General features: G+C 37.8%; 1 protein-coding gene across 8 annotated transcripts in view; it reads left to right on the top strand.

The window, feature by feature from the left end:
- Positions 1 to 22,283, top strand: part of CCDC30 (coiled-coil domain containing 30) — a 136,880-nt gene that overhangs the window by 11,123 nt on the left and 103,474 nt on the right. For 4 of the 8 annotated variants that reach the window (XM_040231493.1, XM_040231495.1, XM_040231489.1 and 1 more), the window contains exons 3-6: positions 2,184 to 2,304; positions 9,138 to 9,322; positions 17,902 to 17,991; positions 19,285 to 19,438. In XM_040231493.1, coding sequence (XP_040087427.1) covers positions 2,184 to 2,304; positions 9,138 to 9,322; positions 17,902 to 17,991; positions 19,285 to 19,438 — 550 coding nt within the window. Of the gene's footprint in view, positions 1 to 267; positions 372 to 2,183; positions 2,305 to 9,137; positions 9,323 to 10,669; positions 12,222 to 17,901; positions 17,992 to 19,284; positions 19,439 to 22,283 lie in introns of those variants that run through there. The other 4 variants (XM_040231494.1, XM_040231488.1, XM_040231492.1 and 1 more) reach the window with 3 other exon arrangements.

The following is a 22,283-nucleotide window of genomic DNA, read 5'->3' as shown; positions in this document are numbered from 1 at the left end:
GAAGCCAAATTTTAATCAAATGTTTTCTTGCTGAACAAGTGAAATGATTCTGATTTTTTAGAGCACCAGCTAAGATAACCGTATTTCTACAATCAGACTATCATCCCTGCCCTTATTTCTGGGCCTGTTATATCCTAGAACCTCAGTACCAAGCCAGTAGAGGAGCATATAGTGACACATTTGACACTTTAATCACTCTTTTTGATGTATCCAATACTGATTAACCTACATTCTTACGTATAAGATACTTTATTTTTTTTACTCCAGATACTTAAATTTCCTTTAATAAAGTTGTTTCCAACTTCTCAAAATATAAAGAAAAAACTCCAGCATAAGAACAAATTTGCATTTCTCTTCCTGGAAATACAAAGGTAATAAAAAATAAGTAAAACAACTATCTTTAATGCTTTGCTGATCCAACATTTTCTTGCCTTGAAGGAATGGCTATTTACAGTGTATCTTTAAGTACTAAGTTCAACAGCAGTTAAACATCACTGTGATTAGATTAACAAGGGACATTTCATTGCTTGCCTAATGTTGGGCTTTATATCCTGTTTGCTACCTAGGCAGACATCTTTAGTTTTATAAAGTGCCATTTTGCTGTTTGGTATTTCTTGAAAACCACACAAAAGAAAGAAAGGGAAAAAGAAAAAACTTTACTAAAGCAAATGAACCACCTCAAGAAACATTTTTGACTACGTCCTTGAGTGTAAAACCAGCCTCTTCTGTTTGCACAGTTAAGCTGCTTTCTTTAAATGAGTTAATAAATTCTCTCAGGTCACTTGCAGATCACTCTATTGTGTCCTGACAGCTCAGCTCAGCTAACCTGTTGATTTTTAAAGTTAACTCTTGGAGGGCAGTCTGATTCCCAAACTCTTAAAGAAGAGAGCAGTTAGCATAGTAGACCATCAACTTTAACATTAGGCAGGTGAGGGTGAAAAATTGCCTTTGGCACCGCCTCTCTTGTGTCACCCTGAGCAAGTTACTTCTTTGAGCGTAAAATTTCTCATCTGTATTTTAGAGCTGAGAATAGCTCCTTAAAAAGGATTTGTGAGGTTTACACCCAATGTGTATCAAACAAACATTTCACATATGTTCTTGGCACCCACCAAGTATTTGATAAAGAGTATTATTACTAGAAATAAATAGTATTGTTCCTGCCATTTTAAAGAGAAGGAAACGGAATCATACCAGGAAGTGATAAAGCTGGGCTGCAGTTCTGTGTTCTTTCTACTATACCATCCAGCTTTTTGTTCCTATTCTGAGTAGTTGTCCCCAGAACGCTTCAACACAATTCAGCAAAATGCAGTTACTTTGGTAGTCTGCCGCTGCTGCTGCTCCTAAGTAGCGTCAGTTGTGTCCCACTCTTCACGACTCCATGGATTGCAGCCTACTTCTAAGCGATTTGGCCTAGTAAGAGTGTGAAGTCTGGCTCCAGCCTTTCTGTCTTGCTTGACAATGCAACACCCTCAGCCTCTCTCAGTCTCCTTCCTCACCTATAAAGGAGAAGATAACAGTGTCATAGGTTTGTGGTGAAAACTCGGTATTTGATGTCCTTAACAGAGTACCTGGAGCATACAGTTTGCTTTCAATCTATTATTATTAGCCACATAGAAGTACCTTTTGTGAAGCTGCCCTATTAATCAGAAACTATTTTTAAAGGATACCTGATAGTTTATTTTAATAAAGCTCCTATTAACATTTCATCATTTTTTAACACCTTAAAACATAATTTATATAATAATTTTAATTTAAATTAATAGTTAATTAAAATAAGCAACTATTATGAATGAAAAAAATTTCAGGCATTCTAATCATGAGTTTTGCTTAAGAGTATAAATAATTATTGTGTAGATATTTCTCTGTTCCTGAGTATCATGACAGTATTTCCTAAACCATAGATAAGGAGACTTGATTTGAAACCTGAGTTGTTCATGGAAAAAAAATCAGAGATTGTGATTTTCCCAGAAATTTGTAGAGATGTGTCATCCTATCTGTGGGGAACCAGCATCTGCTAATGTGACAACAGGAAGTTTAGGGAGAGACATCAAATACTGAGTCCACGCTTAAGCAAAGTTGAGTTTTCTTTTATTTCTCAGATTATAAACATTGATGGTATGGTGATCTCTTAATGACTCTTTCACTTAATAGTCTGGTAAGAAAATGTATTATTTTCTTCTTAGGTGGAAAACTATGCCAACCATGTCTGTGACTTACCAGAGGAAAAAGAAGCATTTTCTCCTAGTTATGAAAAGGAAAACAAACAGCCTAGACATGAGTTTAAAGAGCTCCAACTCAAACCAGGTCATTTTTCCTTTTGTAAAAAATGTAAATTTTTTCTCTAATTCTAATAAGTAGAGTTTGACAATTATAGAAAATTGGGGAAATGTATAAAAACAGAAGGAAGGGAAAAAATTACTACATACCCTCCACCTCAAGAAAAGTATTTGTAATGTTTTAGGTTTATTTTCTGCCTATCTTTTTAAGGTATGTATTCTGAAATATTCTGAAATGTGTGTGAGAGAGTGCAGAATGGTTCTTTTCTTTAATGTCAGTTACAGCACGTAGCGCACTAGGTCATCATGATCTGTGTCAGCTCTTCTGGGGCAGAGATCACGTCCTAGTCTCCTTGGTTTCTGGGGTCTCAACAGCTCCAGCCTTGTAAAGTACCTAGCAGGTTAAGGGCTCAGGAAATGTTTATAAAGTACTCCAGAGCTACAAAGGACGATACAGACAGGACCCCTTTAAAATATTGTATTTTTTTTAACTCGATAAATTAGCTTTTATTATGATATTCAGTGTTTATTTGGATTTCAGTTCAGTTCAGTCACTGAGTTGTATCCAAGTCTTTATGACCCCATGGACTGCAGCACACCATGGGGTCATTTTACGCCAGTGAATATTTATATTTACCACACATTTATTATTTTCTTTGCTTAGCATTTTTCTTTGATTTCAGATATCCTATTTGGAATCATTTTCCATTTTTTCATTTTAGAACTTTCTTTCACAAGGATCCGTGATGGACAGTTTTCTGTATTTTAAATCTAAGGTGCAGAGTGAATTGAGCTAATCATAAGATATAGTTCATTTGTACTTCACTCTAGTTTCAATTTTCCCCCCCTTTTTTGTTTTCCATTGGATAACTGAGTTTTCTTCTGCTGGCTCGAAAGCTTGCATTCTAGTTTTGTTTGTATTGTGATTGCATTTTAGGAATTTAAAATTTTTCCTGGCATTTTTAGTTTTTCTCAGCTGCAAGGTCGTTAAGGGCTCAAATCTGCCTTGCTGTAAGAAGCAAAAGCTCCTCTGTGCCCTGTTACTAGCATAAATTAATTAGCTCATGAAGGATTGGGAAATAGGGGAGTAATGTCATTATAATGGGAGTTATATGTGGAAGTTCACATACCATTTTCCCCAGCATATTAATGATTTGTATTCCCCAGGATATTAATGATTTGGGTTCACCAACAAGCCGTGGAGTTTGTACCTAAAGCCCATTCATCCCACTTTCTTCTTCTGGGCTGTTTGGCTACATATTTTGCCTTGAAGGTGCTTATTGCAAAGATATTCCTAATCCTTTGCATTTTGCCTCTGTTTTACCCTGCAGGCTCAGCTCCTTCTTTATCTCATTTTTACAGCAAACCTGATTTTAAAAAGAAGACAGAGTCCTATATTTGCTGTGTACATGTGTGTGTGTGCTCGGTCGTAGTTTGACTCTTTGCAATTCCACAGACTGCAGCTGCCAGGCTCCTCTGTCCATGAAATTTTCCAGGCAAGAATCCTGAAGTGGGAAGCCATTTCCTACTCTAGGGGGTCTTCCCGACCCAGGGGTAGAACCCATGTCTCCTGCATTGGCAGGCGGATTCTTTACCACTAGTGCCACCTGGGAATTCCCTATATTTGCTGTGTTGTTCAGTCATGTCCAACTCTTTACTATCCCATGGACTGTAGCCCGCCAGACTTCCCTGTCCTTCACTGTCTCCTGGAGCTTGCTCAGACTCATGGCCACTGAGTCAGTGATGCCATCCAACCATCTCACTCTGTCACCCTCTTCTCCTCCTTGTCCTCAATCTTTCCCAGCATCAGGGTCTTTTCCATTGAATTGACTCTTCACATCAAGTGGCTAAAGTAATGGAACTTCAGCTTCAGCATCAGTCTTTCCAGTGAATATTCAGGATTGATTTCCTTTAGGATTGACTGGTTTGATCTCCTTGATGTCCAAGGGACTCTCAAGAGTCTTCTCTGGCACCACAGTTCAAGAAAATCAGTTCTTTGGCACTCAGCCTTGTTTATGGTCCGACTTTCACATCTGTATATTACTACTGGAAAAACCGTAGCTTTGGCTATGCCTTTGTTGACAAAGTGATGTCTGCTTTTTAATATGCTGTCTAGGTTTGTCATAGTTTTTCTTCCTAGGAGCAGGCGTCTTAATTTCAGGGCTACAATCACCGTCTGCAGTGATGTTGGAACCCAGGAAAATAAAGTCTGCCACTGTTTCCATTGTTCCCCATCAATCTGCTATGAAGTGATGGGACCAGGTGCCATGATCTTAGTTTTTTGAATGTTGAGTTTTAAGCCAGCTTTTTCACTCTCCTCTTTCACCTTCATCAAGAGGCTCTTTAGTTCCTCTTCACTTTTGCCATTAGGGTGGTATCATCTGCATATCTGAGATTATTGATATTTCTTCTGACAATCTTGATTCCAGCCTGTGCTTCATTCAGCCAAGCATTTCACATTATGTACTCTTCATTTAAGTTAAATAAGCAGGGTGCCAATATACATCTTTGACGTATTCCTTTCCCAATTTGGAACCTGTCCATTGTTCTGTGTCCAGTTCTAACTGTTGCTTCTTGACCTGCATACACGCTTTTCAGAGACAGGTAAGGTGGTTTGGTATTCCCATATGTTTAATAATTTTCCACAGTTTGTTGTGATCCACACAGTCAGAGGCTTTAGCATAGTCAATGAAGCAGAAGTAGAGTTTTTCTGGAATTCTGTTGCTTTTTCTGTGATCCAACAGATGTTGGCAATTTGATATCTGGTTCCTCTGCCTTTTCTCAATCCAGATTGTACATCTGGAAGTTCTTGGTTCATGTACTGTTGAAGCCTAGCTTGAAGGATTTTGAGCATTACCTTGCTAGCATGTGAAATGAGTGCAATTGTGCAGTAGTTTGAACATTCTTTGACATTGCCTTTCTTTGGGATTGGAATGAAAACTGACCTTTTCCAGTCCTGTGACCGCTGCTGAGTTTTCCAAATTTGCTGGCATATTGAGTGCAACACCCTAACAGCATCATTTTTTTAGGATTGGAAACAGCTCCTTTGGCATTCTATCACTACCACTAGCTTTGTTAGCAGTAGTGCTTCCTAAGGCCCACGTGGCTTCACATTGCAAAATGTCTGGCTCTAGGTGAGTGATTACACCATCGTGGTTATCTGGGTCATTAAGATCTTTTAGTTCTTTTGTGTATTCTTGCCACCCCCTCTTAATATCTTCTGTTTCTGTTAGGTCCATACCATTTCTGTCCTTTATTGTGCCCATCTTTGCATGAAATGTTCCCTAGGTATCTCTAATTTTCTTGAAGAGGTCTCTAGTCTTTCCCATTCTATTTTCCTCTATTTCTTTACATTGTTTACTTATATTTGCTATAGTATTCCCTTAATTTTTTTAGGAATTTGACACATCTCTTTAATGAACCAATATAATTAGGATTCTCAGTGTTTTTTATAGCACTAATTATGCAATGATAAAGGTTTTGAGTGCTCCAAGTCAACATTTTTCCATAAGCTACATTATTTTTAGTGAGCATTTTTGTGAAATACAGATCCGCTTGTTTATTTTAGGAACACATATGTCAATCACATCAGAAATGCATCTGTAATTAAAGGATGTCTTTTGAAAGTGGAGCAAACATGATGTGATAATGGGTTTTTTGGAGCCCTATACTAAAGTCTTCCCTTGGGGCTTCCCTTGTAGCTCAGTTGGTAAAGAATCTGCCTGCAACACAGGAGACCTGGGTTCGATCCCTGGGTTGGAAAGATCCCCTGGAGAAGGAAATTGGAACCCACTCCAGGATTCTTGCCTGGAGAATCCCATGGACAGAGGAGTCTGGCGGGCTATACAGCCCATGGGGTCGCAAGAGTTGGACACGACTTAGTGACTAAGCCAGCACCATACCAAGGTCATGGGCTTCCCTGGTGGCTCAGATGGTAAAAAATCTGCCTGCAATGCGGGATACCTGGGTTCGACCCCTGGATTGGGAAGATCCCCTGGAGGAGGGCTTGGCAACTCCAGTATTCTTGCCTGGAGAATCCCGAGGACAGAGGAGCCTGACAAGCAACTAAGCACAGCACAGCACATACCAAGGTCACAGATTTCATGTTGGGTGGGAGAAAAGGGGGCTTCCCTGGGAAATTACCGGTGACCCCAAGCTCTTTGGCCTGAACAGTTGGAATACTAGAGATCCTAACTACTCAGCTTGGGTAGATGGGGGTGGTCCTATTTAGGGAAGACAGTAAAGAGTTTGCTCTTGGACATCTGCATTTGGATGTGAATATTAAACATCTGAGTGGAAAGGTCAAATAGGCAATTTATTTATGTCTGGAATGCATTGTGAACTAGAGATGTAAATTTGGGAGTCATCAGGTATAGCAAATACTTAAAGCCTTAGGATGGTAGGAGATACCCTAGGGAGTGAAAAGAAGAAGCTTCAGAGCTAGGCCCTGGCGTGTTCCAGTGTTTAGAGGTTAAAAAGGTAAGAAGTCAGCAAAGGAGTCTGAGAAGGAGTGGCATGAAAGCTAAGAGGAAACTAGCAGAGTGTGGTGCCCAAGGAGAAATGAGGAAGGTGTTTTCAGAAAAGGAAATGAACAATTGGGCCAAATACCATTAATGAGATATGTGGAATGAGGACAGGCGACTGACCGTTGGATCTGGTCATGTGGAGCTCATTGTGATTCGAGGAGAGCTGTTTCTGTGGAGCAGTGGATACAAAAGCCAATGAGTGAATTCAGGAAAGAATGGTAGGAGAGGGAGGGGACATGGCTATGGGTGATCCTTCCTTGAAGTTGTGCGGCAAAGAGGAATGAAGAAATGGTGGAGGAGCTGGAGGGCGACATGAGTGTGAAGCAAAGGTTTTGTGGTTTTCATCACCTTGTTCTTATTTATTTATTTTTAACTTTTCATTTTTAAATTTTTTGGCCATGCTGTGTGCAGCATGCAGGATCTCAGTTTCCCACCCAGGGATCGAACCCATGCCCCCTGCATGGAAGCATGGAGTCCTAACCACTGGACCACTAGGGAAGTCCCTATCACTGCTGTTTTTAATGGGAGATATTATACCATGTCTCTCAGATGAATAGTTGGGAAGAAATCTCCATGAGACAGCAGAGATAAGAGTCAACTGCAGGAGCTTTTTTTTGAGAAGAGAAGGAATGAGATCCAGTGCACAAGGGGAAGGCCTGGCCTTAGGAACAAGGGTATCTTGTTTAATCTCACAAGAGGGAAGAGTACCAGAGAGCTGGCAGATTTGGTAAGGGGCGCTCATGGAAGCTTTTTTCAAAGTACTTCTCTTTTCTCAGTGAAATAAAAAGTCAGGTGTTTGGGTGAGAGTGAGGAGGGGTCGGAGGTATTATAGATTTGATGAAAGAGAAGGATGAAATAATGGTTTAGGTCTCTAGAAAATGAGAGAGAAAGACAAGCAGAGGAATGCAGGAGGACTGCTGAGCAGCAGTAGGGGCCCACTCGAGGCTGGTTGGTAGTCATGAGTTTGAAATGAAACCAATCAGCACTGTCTGTGCCGTTTTCTCCAGCTACATTCAGCTTCTGGAGTGCACTGGTGAAGTGCTGGCTTTAAACAGGTTGAAGTTTTGTCACCAAGTATAATGGAAGGAAAGGAGGCAAGAGAATTGTGAATATTTTCAGGGGAGTGATTGTAATGATGGGCTGTAGAATCTAAGCTGGGTAAGAAAGGAAATGAGAATAGGGATGGAATAAGGAACGCTAAAAAGTCTTTATAATCAATGGATGCTAGTTTACAGTATGGTCAAAAATTGTTGAAATTGAGCTGCTAGTACAAAGGGTTGGGAAGGATGATTGGAGAATAGGATGTTTGAAATTGAGGCTAGGGAGAGGCTATAGAAACTATACAGGCTAATGACAGGGTCTAGGGGATTAATACGGAGTAGGTGACTAAGATGGGATAGAGGACTAGATTTTTGGAAGTTAGCTGGTAAAGGAAGTGAAAGGACAGGCTCCTGGAATGTAATCATTTACCTGAATATTGAAATCATTAAGAATTTTGGCTTAGGATTAGCTGAGTGACTATGGACAAGTTTCTTGGTGCCTGAGCCCTCATCTCTTAAAAGTGATAATATGATTCCTACCTCACTGGATTAAATAAGATAAATTTATCTCAAATGCTTAGTATAATACCTGCCACATTAGCAAACACTAACTGAAACAACAACACACTTTAAAAGTTATCCAAGGACAAATTTTAAACTTACACAGGTAGTAAGAATATCTAGAATACCAACCTAGACAGCATATTAAAAAGCAGAGACATTACTTTGCCACCAAAGGTCCATCTAGTCAAAGCTATGGTTTTTACAGTAGTCATGTATAGATGTGAGAGTTGGACTATAAAGAAAGCTGAGTCCCGAAGGATTGATGCTTTTGAATTGTGGTGTTGGAGAAGACTCTTGAGAGTCCCTTGGACTGCAAGGAGATCCAACCAGTCAATCCTAAGGGAAATCAGTCCTGGGTATTCTTTGGAAGGACTGATGTTGAAGCTAAAACTCCAATACTTTGGCCACCTGATGCAAAGAACCAATTCATTGGAAAAGGACCCTGATGATGGGAAAGATTGAAGGCAGGAGGAGAAGGGGATGACAGAAGACAAGATAGTTGGATGGCATCACCGACTCAATGGACATGAGTTTGAGTAGGCTCTGGGAGTTGGTGATGGACAGGGAAGCTTGGCCTGCTGCAGTTCATGGGGTTGCAGAGTCGGACACAACTGAGCAACTGAACTGAACTAAAGAGTATCTACTGCTTTTGAGAACCTTTTCCCACTACTTTTTATTTTTTTGCCTGCATTTCTTGTGACAATATTGTTTCTGTTATTTCTTCCTAACAGAAATGCAAACAAAGGAGGTTGAAATGTATCAAGAAGGCTTGTCTACAGTGGCTCTGAGCAGCCCTGGTGAACAGATCACACACTTAATCATGGAAAGTACACTCTTGAGGAAACTGGAACTTGGGAACCCCAAGCCAGAACCACAAAGATGTCTGAGCCATAACCTGCAGAAAGACTTTTCCCAGGTATTCCAAAATTAACTACAGAATTGAATAAGAAGCAGGCCAGTTAAAAAATGCATGTGTTTATTTAACCTTTCCTACATTAAAATATCAGGAAGCCAATTTTGATAGTGTTTAAGAATATAAACTTTAGGTTTGAATGGACCTGCTCTGCCCCTTGTGAGCAGTATGTCCTTGAATAAATTGCTTAATTTTTGTGAGCCTCATCATCATAATCTATAAAATCTGAGCAACTCACCTACTCCACAAGATGATCATGTAAATGAAATGAAATTGCTTAATATATGTATAGCTCTAAGATGAAGCCCCACATGTTAATTAGCATTATTATTCCTGAGAACCTACTGTGTGCCAGGCTTTGTGCTAGTAGATGTAGGAACAAAGTCAAATTAAACATGATCTGGACTTGCAAGGAGAGAAAAATGAAAGAAATAAATGAAGCTAATGAAGGAAAGAAATAAACTAGTGGTTATAATTCAGTGTGGAAAGTTCTTTAGTAAAGTGAGGCACATAAGGCTAGGAGAACCTGGGGGAGAGGCTCAGTCAGGATGGATAGAAAAGACTTCCAGAAGAGGTGGTATTGAGTAGCATTTTGAAAGCTGAGTAGGTGTGAGTTGGATGAAGAAGAAGGGAAAGGCATTTCTGGCAGAGGAGACAGTGTATAACACATACTGGTTCATGTGAGTCAATGCTGAGAAATGCACCCGGAGATATTTTCAGAAACCACTTCATGGTGAGACTCATATGCTAAGCTAGAGAGTTTGGACTCAGCACCCAGTAGTGTTCCTGGAGCATACTAGAGGCATAAAAATATTCCAAATTGACTAATAACTGACTGCTGTAAAAGGTCTGGAGAGTCACTAAATGATTTTAAGAGAAGAGTAACATGCATGCACGCACAGCATGATCTGATTTGTGTTTTAGAAAAATCACTCTGGCTATCGTGGAGAGATGGATTGGAAAGGGGCCAGATTGGAAGCAGGGGTTTCAGGAGATGTTAAATAATAAATAATTAAAGAATGAGAACTAAAAACAAGACTCAGAGTGTAAATGGAGAAAGGAAGATGAACTAAGGATTTATGAAGGAGATGGAATCTATAAAACAAATTGGTGTTTTGAAGGTGAAGTCTTAGATGATTTTAAGGCTAAGATCATAGTTTACTTAGATCACTACTAAGTCATAGTTTTACAACTCATGGACGGGAAGAATTAAAACAGATACTATAAAGGATTTTGTTATTATAAAATGTAATTCATAACATTTCTGTCACATTCCTGTTTATATTTTGTTTAAGCTAATGTTGTCATTTGCCTGAGCATAAAGTAATCAGTAGAGTCACTTTTTTGTAGAAATTGACAAGCTGATTCTAAAATGGATAAGGAAAGCAAAGGAACTAGAATAGCCCAAACAACTTTGAAAAAGAAGAACAAGTTGGAAGATACACTCTTCCCGCTTTCAAGACTTACCATAAAGCTGCAGTAATCAAGAAATGTGTGGTATTGGTATAAAGGTAGATATATAGATCAATGGAACAAAATAAAGACCCTCACCTGTATGGTAAATTGATTTTCAAAACAGATGGGAAGGTAATTTAATGGGGAAAAGATGCGCTTTTGCACAAATGGTGCTGGAACAATTGGACAGGCATATGCAAAAGCAAACAGAAAAAACTCCCTCAACTCTATTGAGTTCCCTTCCCCACTGGTAAAGGAGGGAGTCCCTACCCTAAATACTATGAGATAGTCAAACACATGATACCCAGCTTTGGACAGAGATGTGGTTCAGTTAATCACATAGACTTACAGCCCAGGGGAGGACACTGCCTGTCAGGCAGGGCCACAGGGGGTTGTATTCAGGAACAGAGTGAACTCACAGGACCCACGGGAGACAGACTTTGTGGTAACAATAGGAGAGGTGCCCCTTTGTTCCTGTGGGAGGGTATGACTGGCTTGCTTAAACAATTTCATGGGTTGGCGGTGAAATGACAATCATTAAATGACTGAGGACCAGGTAGACTATAGCTCTTCTGGCTGATAGGGGAACTAGCTGGGTAGGGAATCTTTCCTGTCAGATGGGGGTATATCTGGCAAAAGCAGGGGAATTCATGGTTAGGCTTTTGGTGCACTGTGAGGTACAAGGGTGTGAAGGTAACACATGAAATTTAAGGCTTTATAATACCTTTATCCTATCCATATACAAAAATGAATTCAAAACAGTTCATAGATCATGTAGGAGATAAAATCTACAGAAGAAAATTTTAGTGACCTTGGGTTTGGAAAGATTTTTATCAGACAGGAAGAGCATGGCGTATGAAATTGGATTTTATCAAAATTCAGAATGTTGCTCTTCGAAAGACAGAAATAAAAGAGGAAGGCACAAACTGGGAGATAATATAATATTTTTTTTAAAATGTGTCCAACAAAATCTTTCTATCTAAATATATAAATAACTCTTATAGCTCAACAATAATAACACATACAACCCAACTAAAAAATGGGCAAAAAAATTTAAAAGCAGCTGCGCCAGAGAAGATATACAAATAGTAAATAAGCATATGAAATAATGCTTAAATTCATTTATTATTAGGAAAACACAAAAATCTCAATGAGTCACCACTATCAATTTATCAATATCAATGAATGCCCAGAATTAAAAGACTAACCATATCAAGTATTGTTGACAATGTGAAGCAACTGTAATCCTCATATTCTACTGATGGGAATATAAAATGATACTACCACTTTGAAAATTGCTTAGCATTGCCTTAAAAAGTTAAATATGCAACTGTTACATTCCACTTCTAGGAACATACCAAGAGAAATGAAAGCATGTGGCCGTGTAAAGACTTACACGTGTCACAGCAACTTTCATTGTATAATCAACTCAAGTGTTTATCAACAGGTAAATGTATAGATCTATAGAATGGAATATTACTTTATCATAAAAAAGAAAAATACACAACAAAACAGATATATCTCAATTATCTGAGTGAAATAAGCCAGACCAAAAAGAGTACCTAGTCTATGGTTCCATTTGTATAAAGCAGTTAGAAATGCAAACTGGTATATAATAACAGAAACAGATCAGCGGTTGTCGAGGACAGTGTTGGGAAAGAATAAATTTAAGGAAGCGTATGAAACTTTTGCCTGTGGTGGATATTTTCATTTTCTTGATTGTGGTGTTGGTTTCATGAATGTATACATGTAACAAAAAATTGTACACTGTAAATATGTTCAGTTTGTTGTGTATTGATTATACCTTTAAAAAACTTAAAAAAATTTTTTTGCAAAGATATTATTGTGAACTGTAGCTTATAAAAATTTCATTGCCTCCCTAGTTATATTTTACATACACTAATATTGGAGAAGGAAATGGCAACCCACTCCAGTACTCTTGCCTGGAAAACCCCATGGATGGAGGAGCCTGGTAGGCTATAGTCCATGGGGTCGCAAAGAGTCGGACATGACTGAGCGACTTCACTTTCAATGTTGAACTAACCTGTGCATAAAGTAGATGAGAGAATCATTCCTTCCAAAATGGGACCACATATGATGACTTGAAACCCCAAGAAGTTTTGCAAAGCCTGATATACATATAAACTACATTTTATTTAACATTAGTTTTTATTTTTATTGGCTTTTTAACTTAATATAGGCACGTAGTAAAAAAGGATTCAAGCAGTATAAAATAGAATGAAAAATGAGTTATCTCTCACCTCAAATCCTCAGTTCCATACTGCTAAGCAACCACTGCCAACAATTTTTTAATCTATCTTTCCAAAAAAATTTCCATTCTCTTAAAATTCAAATTATATTCCATTATGCCTATTGTTTTCACTATCTGTAATAGTATGTAGAGATTTTCCTTTGTCTTTTTGATAACATATATCCTTTAAATGGCTTAAAGCTCAACATTCAGAAAATTAAGATCATGGCATCTGGTCCCATCACTTCATGGCAAATAGATGGGGAAACAGTGGAAATAGTGGCACACTTTATTTTTTGGGCTCCAAAATCACTGCAGATGGTGACTGCAGCCATGAAATTAAAAGACGCTTACTCCTTGGAAGGAAAGTTATGACCAACCTAGAGAGCATATTGAAAAGCAGAGACATTACTTTGCCAACAAAGGTCCGTCTGGTCAAGGCTATGGTTTTTCCAGTGGTCATGTATGTATGTGAGAGTTGGACTGTGAAGAAAGCTGAGAGCCAAAGAATTGATGCTTTTGAACTGTGGTGTTGGAGAAGACTCTTGAGAGTCCCTTGGACTTGCAAGGAGATCCAACCAGTGCATCCTAAAGTAGATCACTCCTGGGTGTTCTTTGGAAGGACTGATGCTAAAGCTGAAACTCCAGTACTTTGGCCACCTCATGCAAAGAGTTGACTCAGTGGAAAAGACCCTGATGCTGAGAGGGATTGGGGGCAGGAGGAGAGGGGGATGACAGAGGATGAGGTGGCTGGATGGCATCACCGACTCAATGGACATGAGTTTGAGTGAACTCTGGGAGTTGGTGATGGACAGGGAGGCCTGGCGTGCTGCAATTCATGGGGTTGCAAAGAGTTGGACATGACTAACCAACTGAACTGGACTGACTGATCCTTTAAATGGATGTATCAGAATTTATTTAACCACTTTATTGTTGCGTGGGGCAGAGGACAAAGAGATGACTTTTAATGCCAGGAATAATCAAAGTTTTTTTTTTTTAATTTTACTGTGAAATATGACAGAATATGTGCAGAAAAATGATAATAATTTAAAAATAAGTTTGACAAATAGTTATTGAATAAATACCTATGTAACCACTGGTCCTGTTAGGAATACAACTTTGCCAACTGCCTCAGTTCAGTTCAGTTCAGTTCAGTTGCTCAGTCGTGTCCGACTCTTTGTGACCTCATGAATCGCAGCGTGACAGGCCTCCCTGTCCATGGCCAACTCCCGGAGTTCACCCAAACTCATGTCCATCAAGTTGGTGATGCCATCTAGCCATCTCATTCTCTGTTGTCCCCTTCTCCTCCTGTCCCCAATCCCTCCCAGCGTCAGGGTCTTTTCCAATGAGTCAACTCTTTGCATGAGGTGGCCAAAGTATTGGAGTTTCAGCCTCAGCATCAGTCCTTCCAGTGAACACCCAGGTCTGGTCTCCTTTAGGATGGACTGGTTGGATCTCCTTGCAGTCCAAGGGACTCTCAAGAGTCTTCTCCAACACCACAGTTCAAAAGCATCAATTCTTTGGCTCTCAGCTTTCTTCACAGTCCAACTCTCACATCCATACATGACCATTGGAAAAACCATAGCCTTGACTAGACGGACCTTTGTTAGCAAAGTAATATCTGCTTTTGATTATGCTATCTAGGTTGGTCATAACTTTTCTTCCAAGGAGTAAGCGTCTTTTAATTTCATGGCTGCAGTCACCATCTGCAGTCATTTTGGAGCCCAAAAAAACAAAGTCTGACACTCTTTCCATTGTTTCCCCATCTATTTGCCATGAAGTGATGGGACCAGATGCCATGATCTTTGTTTTCTGAATGTTAAGGTTTAAGACAACTTTTTCACTCTCCTCTTTCACTTTCATCAAGAGGCTTTTTAGTTCCTCTTCACTTTCTGCCATTGAAGAAGGCAATGGCACCCCATTCCAATACTCTTGCCTGGAAAATCCCATGGATGGAGAAGCCTGGTAGGCTGTAGTCCATGGGGTCGCGAAGAGTTGGATGCGACTGAGCGACTTGACTTTTACTTTTCACTTTCATGCATTGGAGAAGGAAATGGCAACCCACTCCAGTGTTCTTGCCTGGAGAATCCCCGGGACGGGGGAGCCTGGTGGGCTGCTGTCTATGGGGTCACACAGAGTTGGATACGACTGAAGTGACTTAGCAGCAGCAGCACTTTCTGCCACAAGGGTGATGTCATCTGCATATCTGAACATCTGGAAGTTCACGGTTCATGTATTCCTGGCCAACTGCCTAGAACTTTTCTTATCTAATCACAACCCCTTTCTCTTCACAAAGATGTACATCCCTAAATAATATATATAGTAGTTTAGTTTTGTCTTATTTTTGAACATTACATATAAGGAATCAACTTTGGGAAGTGCTTTTTTGTAAAACATTATGTTTGTATTATTTAATCAGCTTGTCACTGCTATATATTATTCCATCATGTGAATATACAGCATGAGCCTATCCATTCTATAGGCTCTATAATTTGGGTTATTTCCAATTTATTATCTATTTTGAATGTATTTTAATTTTATCAGTTATGCTGCTATGAATATTCTTCTGTGTGTGCATTCATTTGTATAGGGTATACAGCTAGGAGTAGATTTAGGAAATTATAGAGTATGTGGATCTTCAGCTTTACTAGATAATGTCAACCTTTCTTCTTAAATTAGTGGTACCAGTTTATTCTGGCACTAGTATTGTATGAGAATGCCTTTGCTTCTCATCAGCCCTTTATGTTTTCAGACTTTAAAATTTTTGCTAAACTACTGGGTGCATAATGATATCCCATATTGGTTTTAATTAGCATTTCCCTGATTACAAATGAATTTAGTGTAATTATTTGTCACTTGCATTTCCTATTTTGTTAGTGTTTATTCAGGTCTCTTGTCCATTAAAAAATTGAATTGTCTGTCTTCTTATTTACATGTTTTGTCTATGTTCTGGTTTCAAGTCTTTTTATTGATTGTGTGTGTCACAAATACTTTTTCCCCACTCTGTGACTTGTCCTTTTAATATTCTTAAAAGTATCTTTTAATGAACAGAAGTTCTTAAATTTAAGATTGTTCAATTTATCAATCATCTGTTTTATAGTTAGTGTTTTTCTGTTCTGTTTAAGAAATTCTTTCCTTCTGGGATTTTGATTTTTGATTGTATTGACTCTACAAGTCTATTTGAGAGGAATTGGCTATCTTAAAATATTGATGTTATCTGTGATCATAGACTATCTCTCCATTTACTTTTTAATGTATATAAGTAAAGTTTTATCACTTTTTTCACAAAATCTTGCACATTTTTTTGTTATATTTATTGCTAGTTACTTCATATTTTTGGATGCTGCTAGTAGTGAATGCTGTATGTTTTTTGAGAATTTAATTTTCTAATTATCTATTGCTAGTATTAAAAGTATAATTATTTTTATATATTGACTATACTTAGCAATATTGCTGAAATTTCCCATTCATTTTAATAATTTATTTGAAGATTTTGTACTTTTTCCACCTGTACAATCATATCTGAGAATAATGATACTTTTGTTTCTTCCTTTCCCATCTTTATTCCTTTAAATTTCTTTACTTACCTTACTATACTGAGTTGGATCTTTAGTATTACCTTGAATAGCAGACATACTTGTCTTGTTAATGATATCAGAGAGAAAGTATTCAGCTATTCACTAGTATGATGTTTGATTAAGAGTTGCTGTTTTTTCAAAAAGTTGTCTGATTTTTGCAAAAGAGAGAGGTTAGATTTTTATTATTCATATTTTCTTTTACAGTTCTACAATTCCATCACAGTATTTTTTAAAAATAAGTCAGAAGTTATGAGGGTATATTAGAAAAGAAAATAAGTTATGTGGACTGTAAATATTTTAAATTTGTAAGATTCTATAAATAAAGCTATATTCTATAAAAAAAAAAGGAATTGCTGTTTTTTAAAGATAGACTTTATTGAGTTAAGAAATTTCTCCTTTATTCCTGATGTGTTCAGAGCTTCTATTAGGAATTAATGTTGAGTTTAGAAAATGTTGAGTTTTTTCTATAGCTATTGAAATGATGAAGTCATTTAGAACTTTTACCTGTTAATGTGAGAATTTCATTGATTAAATTTTCTAATGTTAAACCTATCTTGTATTCCTGGGATAAATCCAAATGCTTCATGATATGTTATCCTTTCTAAATAGTATAGATTCAGTTTGATGAGCTTTTCTTTAAATTTTTGCATCTATATTTATTTATGAGTGAGGTAGCCCTGTGATTTTTCTTTCTGTGTTACCTTTGTCAGGTTTTAATATCAAGATCCATCTAGGCAGTGTTAGCCAGCCTTTTTTTTCATTATTGCTTCTATAATGAGACTTTTAAAATAATTTTTTCTATCACTCTCCCATGAAATCTTGATGGTACTGATATAAAGTAATTCTATATATGTACCATAGACGTCTGTACTTTGTATTTAAAAGGGTAAGATTTCCCTGCTTAGGAATCAGTTTGAACTCCCCTGGGGGCAGTATTATCTCACTGAAAATGCATGGTCTAGCCTCATAAAATTGCCTGGATTGTGCTCCCTCTTTCTCTACTTGATTATATATTTTTTTAATTTAAATGACATTTTTAGACTTCCCTGGTAGTTCAGACGGTAAAGCATCTGCCTACAATGCGAGAGACCTGGGTTTGATCCCTGGGTCGGGAAGATCCTCTGGAGAAGGAAATGGCAACCTACTCCAGTACTCTTGCCTGGAAAATCCCATGGATGGAAGAGCCTGGTAGGCTATAGTCCGTGGGGTCACAGAGTTGGACACATCTGAGCAACTTCACCTTACCTCAACTTTTGTTCATGAAGCTGATTGATATAATATTCATTTACCTCACTTAGGAGAAACTTGAACAAACCCACCAGCCTCTGCAAAAGGACCATCAGAAACATCAAGAACCTCTGCATCAGTCTAAAAAAAGCCCGAGTGAGGTAAGAAAAAACTTAGAGTCTTTTGCTTAGTAGTAATAGGTAATTACAAGTTAGCTTTCACCTTGGAAGTATTTTGTTTGAATACATTAAAATGCATAAATCCATGCTGTAAAAGATATCAGTTGTGCATAAGAGTATTATGAACACATCATAGAAATTTGGGAAGAAAAAATAAATTATTTAACACAATAGCTGATTTTTATTGAATGTATCAAAATTTAAGCAATCAATATGTGTGATGTCCTTTGAAAAATCACCTTGGGACAGTACACACTTCTTTCCAAATATATCTGAAGCTTCTTTTTGCAGGGAGGTCCTTTAAAATGTGTTGCACATTATTTTAAATATAAGTAATTCTCTTTGTGGAAATTATTTTTGATCTAGGGAAATGTTATTAAGAGTTAAATCCAGTGAATAAAGTATATATAGAGAATTTAACAATGGGAAGCAACCCAAGATAAATATATGTGGATGAAACCATGGTATTACTTTCAATAGCAAAAATGGAAAACTACCAAAATGTTGAAATGATTATATAAATTATGTTGTACCCACTGGAACATTATATAGCCTCTAAAAATTATCATTACAAAATCTATACAGCAATGTAGAAAAAAAATTCCTCATATAATGTTAAATGAAAAAGCCAGACAGAAATGTGTACATAGATTGAGACTATGACTATGTAAAAAATGTGTGTAAATGAAAAATACTGCAAGGAAATATACCAGTAAGCTGAAAGTAGTTTTGTTATGTAGATGGTATTAATATTTGGTTGTTTTCTTACTTTTTAGGAAAATTTGTATAATGAAATTATATTCATATACGAAATACATATCTTGGGAATCAAAAGCAAAATATAATTAAGATTGAATTTCTTACATAGCTTTTAAAATGCTTTAAAAATAGTTGTAGGAAACTAAACATGAATTGAGCCCTAATTATTCCAACTTTGAAATTAAATAAAATTTAATGTAAAGGCATTTTATAAGCTGTATTTAATTACCATATAAATGAGGAATATTTTCCCTCCTTTTTTGCCAAAGATTATTTTTAAGATTAAATTTCTAGTTTTTGAAATAATTATGTAACCATAATATCTTAAGTATTTTAGGTTTGAAGGTGAAATTGTATAAAAACAATAAAATATCACCAATTTTATATGGTTCAACCTAATAAAAGAAATGCACATAAATAATCTACTCTTCCCTATTGGCTTTCAAACACTTATAGGGCAATAGCCTAAGAGTATATTTACTTTTTGGTGTACTACTAACAGCAGTTTTATTTCAGTCCCATAATGAAGATCCAGAAAAAGATAAAACACCACAAAACTGCAGAGAGAGAGATTTGGAGGACGTAGCGCAGAAGTTAGAGATGGCCCATGAAGAGATCCGAAGGCTCACTGATGAACTGCAAGGGAAGGAGAAGGTACAGAGCAAACTCGGTAAGCTGTGCTGACAGATGAACATCTCTGACCGTGTTTCAAATGTGATGGTCCTGCTAAGGGTAAAACACAAGTACACGGAGAAAAAAATCTTCTAAGATAAACACATAGAAGTCTGATACGTGGTCTCATTTTCCACAGTGTCCAGAAATTTTTGTTGAAACATAACTACCAAAAGGTGTACAACTCCAATATACCACCCAGTGCAAGAAATTTCCAGTGCTCCAGAAGCCCTGTTTCTTCTCCCTGTGTCTACATACTCTCTCCTCCCCCAAAGTCATGACTAGTCCTAACTTTTAAAGCTATTTCTGAGTTTTAACTGCAGGGAATATACATTGTTTAGCTTGTTTCTTTTGTTCAATATTATATTTGTGAGATTCATCCATATTCTTGCATGTAACAGTAATTTGTTCACTTTTGCTGTTGGTACTCTAGTATTTCATTGAATAAACATACTCCATTTATTTTATTTAGCCCTTCTACTCTTGATAGACATTTATGTTGTTTCCAGTTGTGGTCTATTATGAACAGTGCTGCTCTACATATTCTTGTCTTTATCTATACATTTCTGATCATGATATACTTGAGGAGAATTATTAGATCAGACAGTTAAGGATTTGTTCTGTGTTGGTAGATTACTGCAAATAAATAAGCAGAGTGACAATATGCAGCCTTGACGTATTCCTTTTCCGATTTGGAACCAGTCTGTTGTTCCATGTCCAGTTTTAACTGTTGCTTCCTGACCTGCATACAGGTTTCTCAAGAGGCAGGTCAGGTGGTCTGGTATTCCCATCTCTCAGAATTTGTGACAGTTTGTTGTGATTCACACAGTCAAAGGCTTTGGCATAGTCAATAAAGCAGAAATAGATGTTTTTCTGGACTCTCTTGCTTTTTCCATGATCCAGCAGATGTTGGCAATTTGATCTCTGGTTCCTCTGCCTTTTCGAAAACCAGCTTGAACATCTGGAAGTTCACGGTTCACGTATTGCTGAAGCCTGGCTTGGAGAATTTTGAGCATTACTTTACTGGCGTGTGAGATGAGTGCAATTGTGCAGTAGTTTGAGCATTCTTTGGCATTGTCTTTCTTTGGAATTGGAATGAAAACTGACCTTTTCCATTTCTGTGGCCACTGCTGAGTTTTCCAAATTTGCTGGCATATTGAGTGCAGCACTTTCACAGCATCATCTTTCAGGATTTGAAATAGCTCAACTGGAATTCCATCACCTCCACTAGCTTTGTTCATAGTGATGCTTTCTAAGGCCCACTTGACTTCACATTCCAGGATATCTGGCTCTAGGTGAGTGATCACACCATTGTGATTATCTTGGTTGTGAAGATCCCTTTTGTACAGTTTCTCTGTGTATTCTTGCCACCTCTTCTTAATATCTTCTGCTTCTGTTAGGTCCATACCATTTCTGTCCTTTATCAAGCCTATCTTTGCATGAAATGTTCCCTTGGTAGCTCTGATTTTCTTGAAGAAATCTCTAGGCTTTCCCATTCTGTTGTTTTCCTCTATTTCTTTGCATTGATTGCTGAGGAAGGCTTTCTTATCTCTCCTTGCTTTTCTTTGGAACTCTGCATTCAGATGCTTATATCTTTCCTTTTCTCCTTTGCTTTTTGCTTCTCTTCTTTTCACAGCTATCTGCAAGGCCTCCCCAGACAGCCATTTTGCTTTTTTGCATTTCTTTTCCATGGGGATGGTCTTGATCCCTGTCTTCTGTACAATGTCATGAACTTCCATCCATAGGTCATCAGGCACTCTATCTATCAGATCTAGTCCCTTAAACCTATTTCTCATGTCCACTATATAATCATAAGGGATTTGATTTAGGTCATACCTGAATGGTCTAGTGGTTTTCCCTCCTTTGTTCAATTTAAGTCTGAATTTGGCAATAAGGAGTTCGTGATCTGAGCCACAGTCAGCTCCCGGTCTTGTTTTTGCAGACTGTAGAGAGCTTCTCCGTCTTTGGCTGCAAAGAATATAATCAATCTGATTTTGGTGTTGACCGTCTGGTGATGTCCAAGTGTAGAGTCTTCTCTTGTGTTGTTGGAAGAGGGTGTTTGCTATGACCAGTGTGTTCTCTTGGGAAAACTCTATTAGCCTTTGCCCTGCTTCATTCCGTACTCCAAGGCCAAATTTGCCTGTTACTCCAGGTGTTTCTTGACTTCCTATTTTTGCATTCCAGTCCCCTATAATGAAAAGGACATCTTTTTTGGGTGTTAGTTCTAAAAGGTCTTGTAGGTCTCATAGAACCATTCAACTTCAGCTTCTTCAGCACTACTGGTTGGGGCATAGATTTGGATTACTGTGATATTGAATTGTTTTCTTTGGAAACGAACAGAGATCATTCTGTCATTTTTGAGATTGCATCCAAGTACTGCATTTTGGACTCTGGTTGACCATCAAGGCTACTGCACTTTTTCTAAGGGATTCCTGCCCGCAGTAGTAGATATAATGGTCATCTGAGTTAAATTCACCCATTCCAGTCCATTTTAGTTTGCTGATTCCTAGAATGTCGACATTCACTCTTGTCATCTCCCATTTGACCACTTCCAATTTGCCCTGATTCATGGACCTAACATTCCAGGTTCCTATGCAGTATTGCTCTTTACAGCATCGGATCTTGCTTCTATCACCAGTCACATCCACAACTGGGTATTGTTTTTTCTTTGGCTCCATCCCTTCATTCTTTCTGGAGCTATTTCTCCACTGATCTCCAGTAGCATATTGGGCACCTAACAACCTGGGGAGTTCCTCTTTCAGTATCCTATCACTTTGCCTTTTCATACTGTTTATGGGGTTCTCAAGGCAAGAATACTGAAGTGGTTTGCCATTCCCTTCTCT

This window comes from Oryx dammah, unplaced genomic scaffold (assembly GCF_014754425.2).
Source record: "Oryx dammah isolate SB20612 unplaced genomic scaffold, SCBI_Odam_1.1 HiC_scaffold_28, whole genome shotgun sequence".
In the NCBI taxonomy this organism is placed as follows: Eukaryota; Metazoa; Chordata; class Mammalia; order Artiodactyla; family Bovidae; genus Oryx; species Oryx dammah.
The sequence above is the reverse complement of the archived record's forward strand: the minus strand, read 5'-3'. Positions and strand labels throughout refer to the sequence as shown.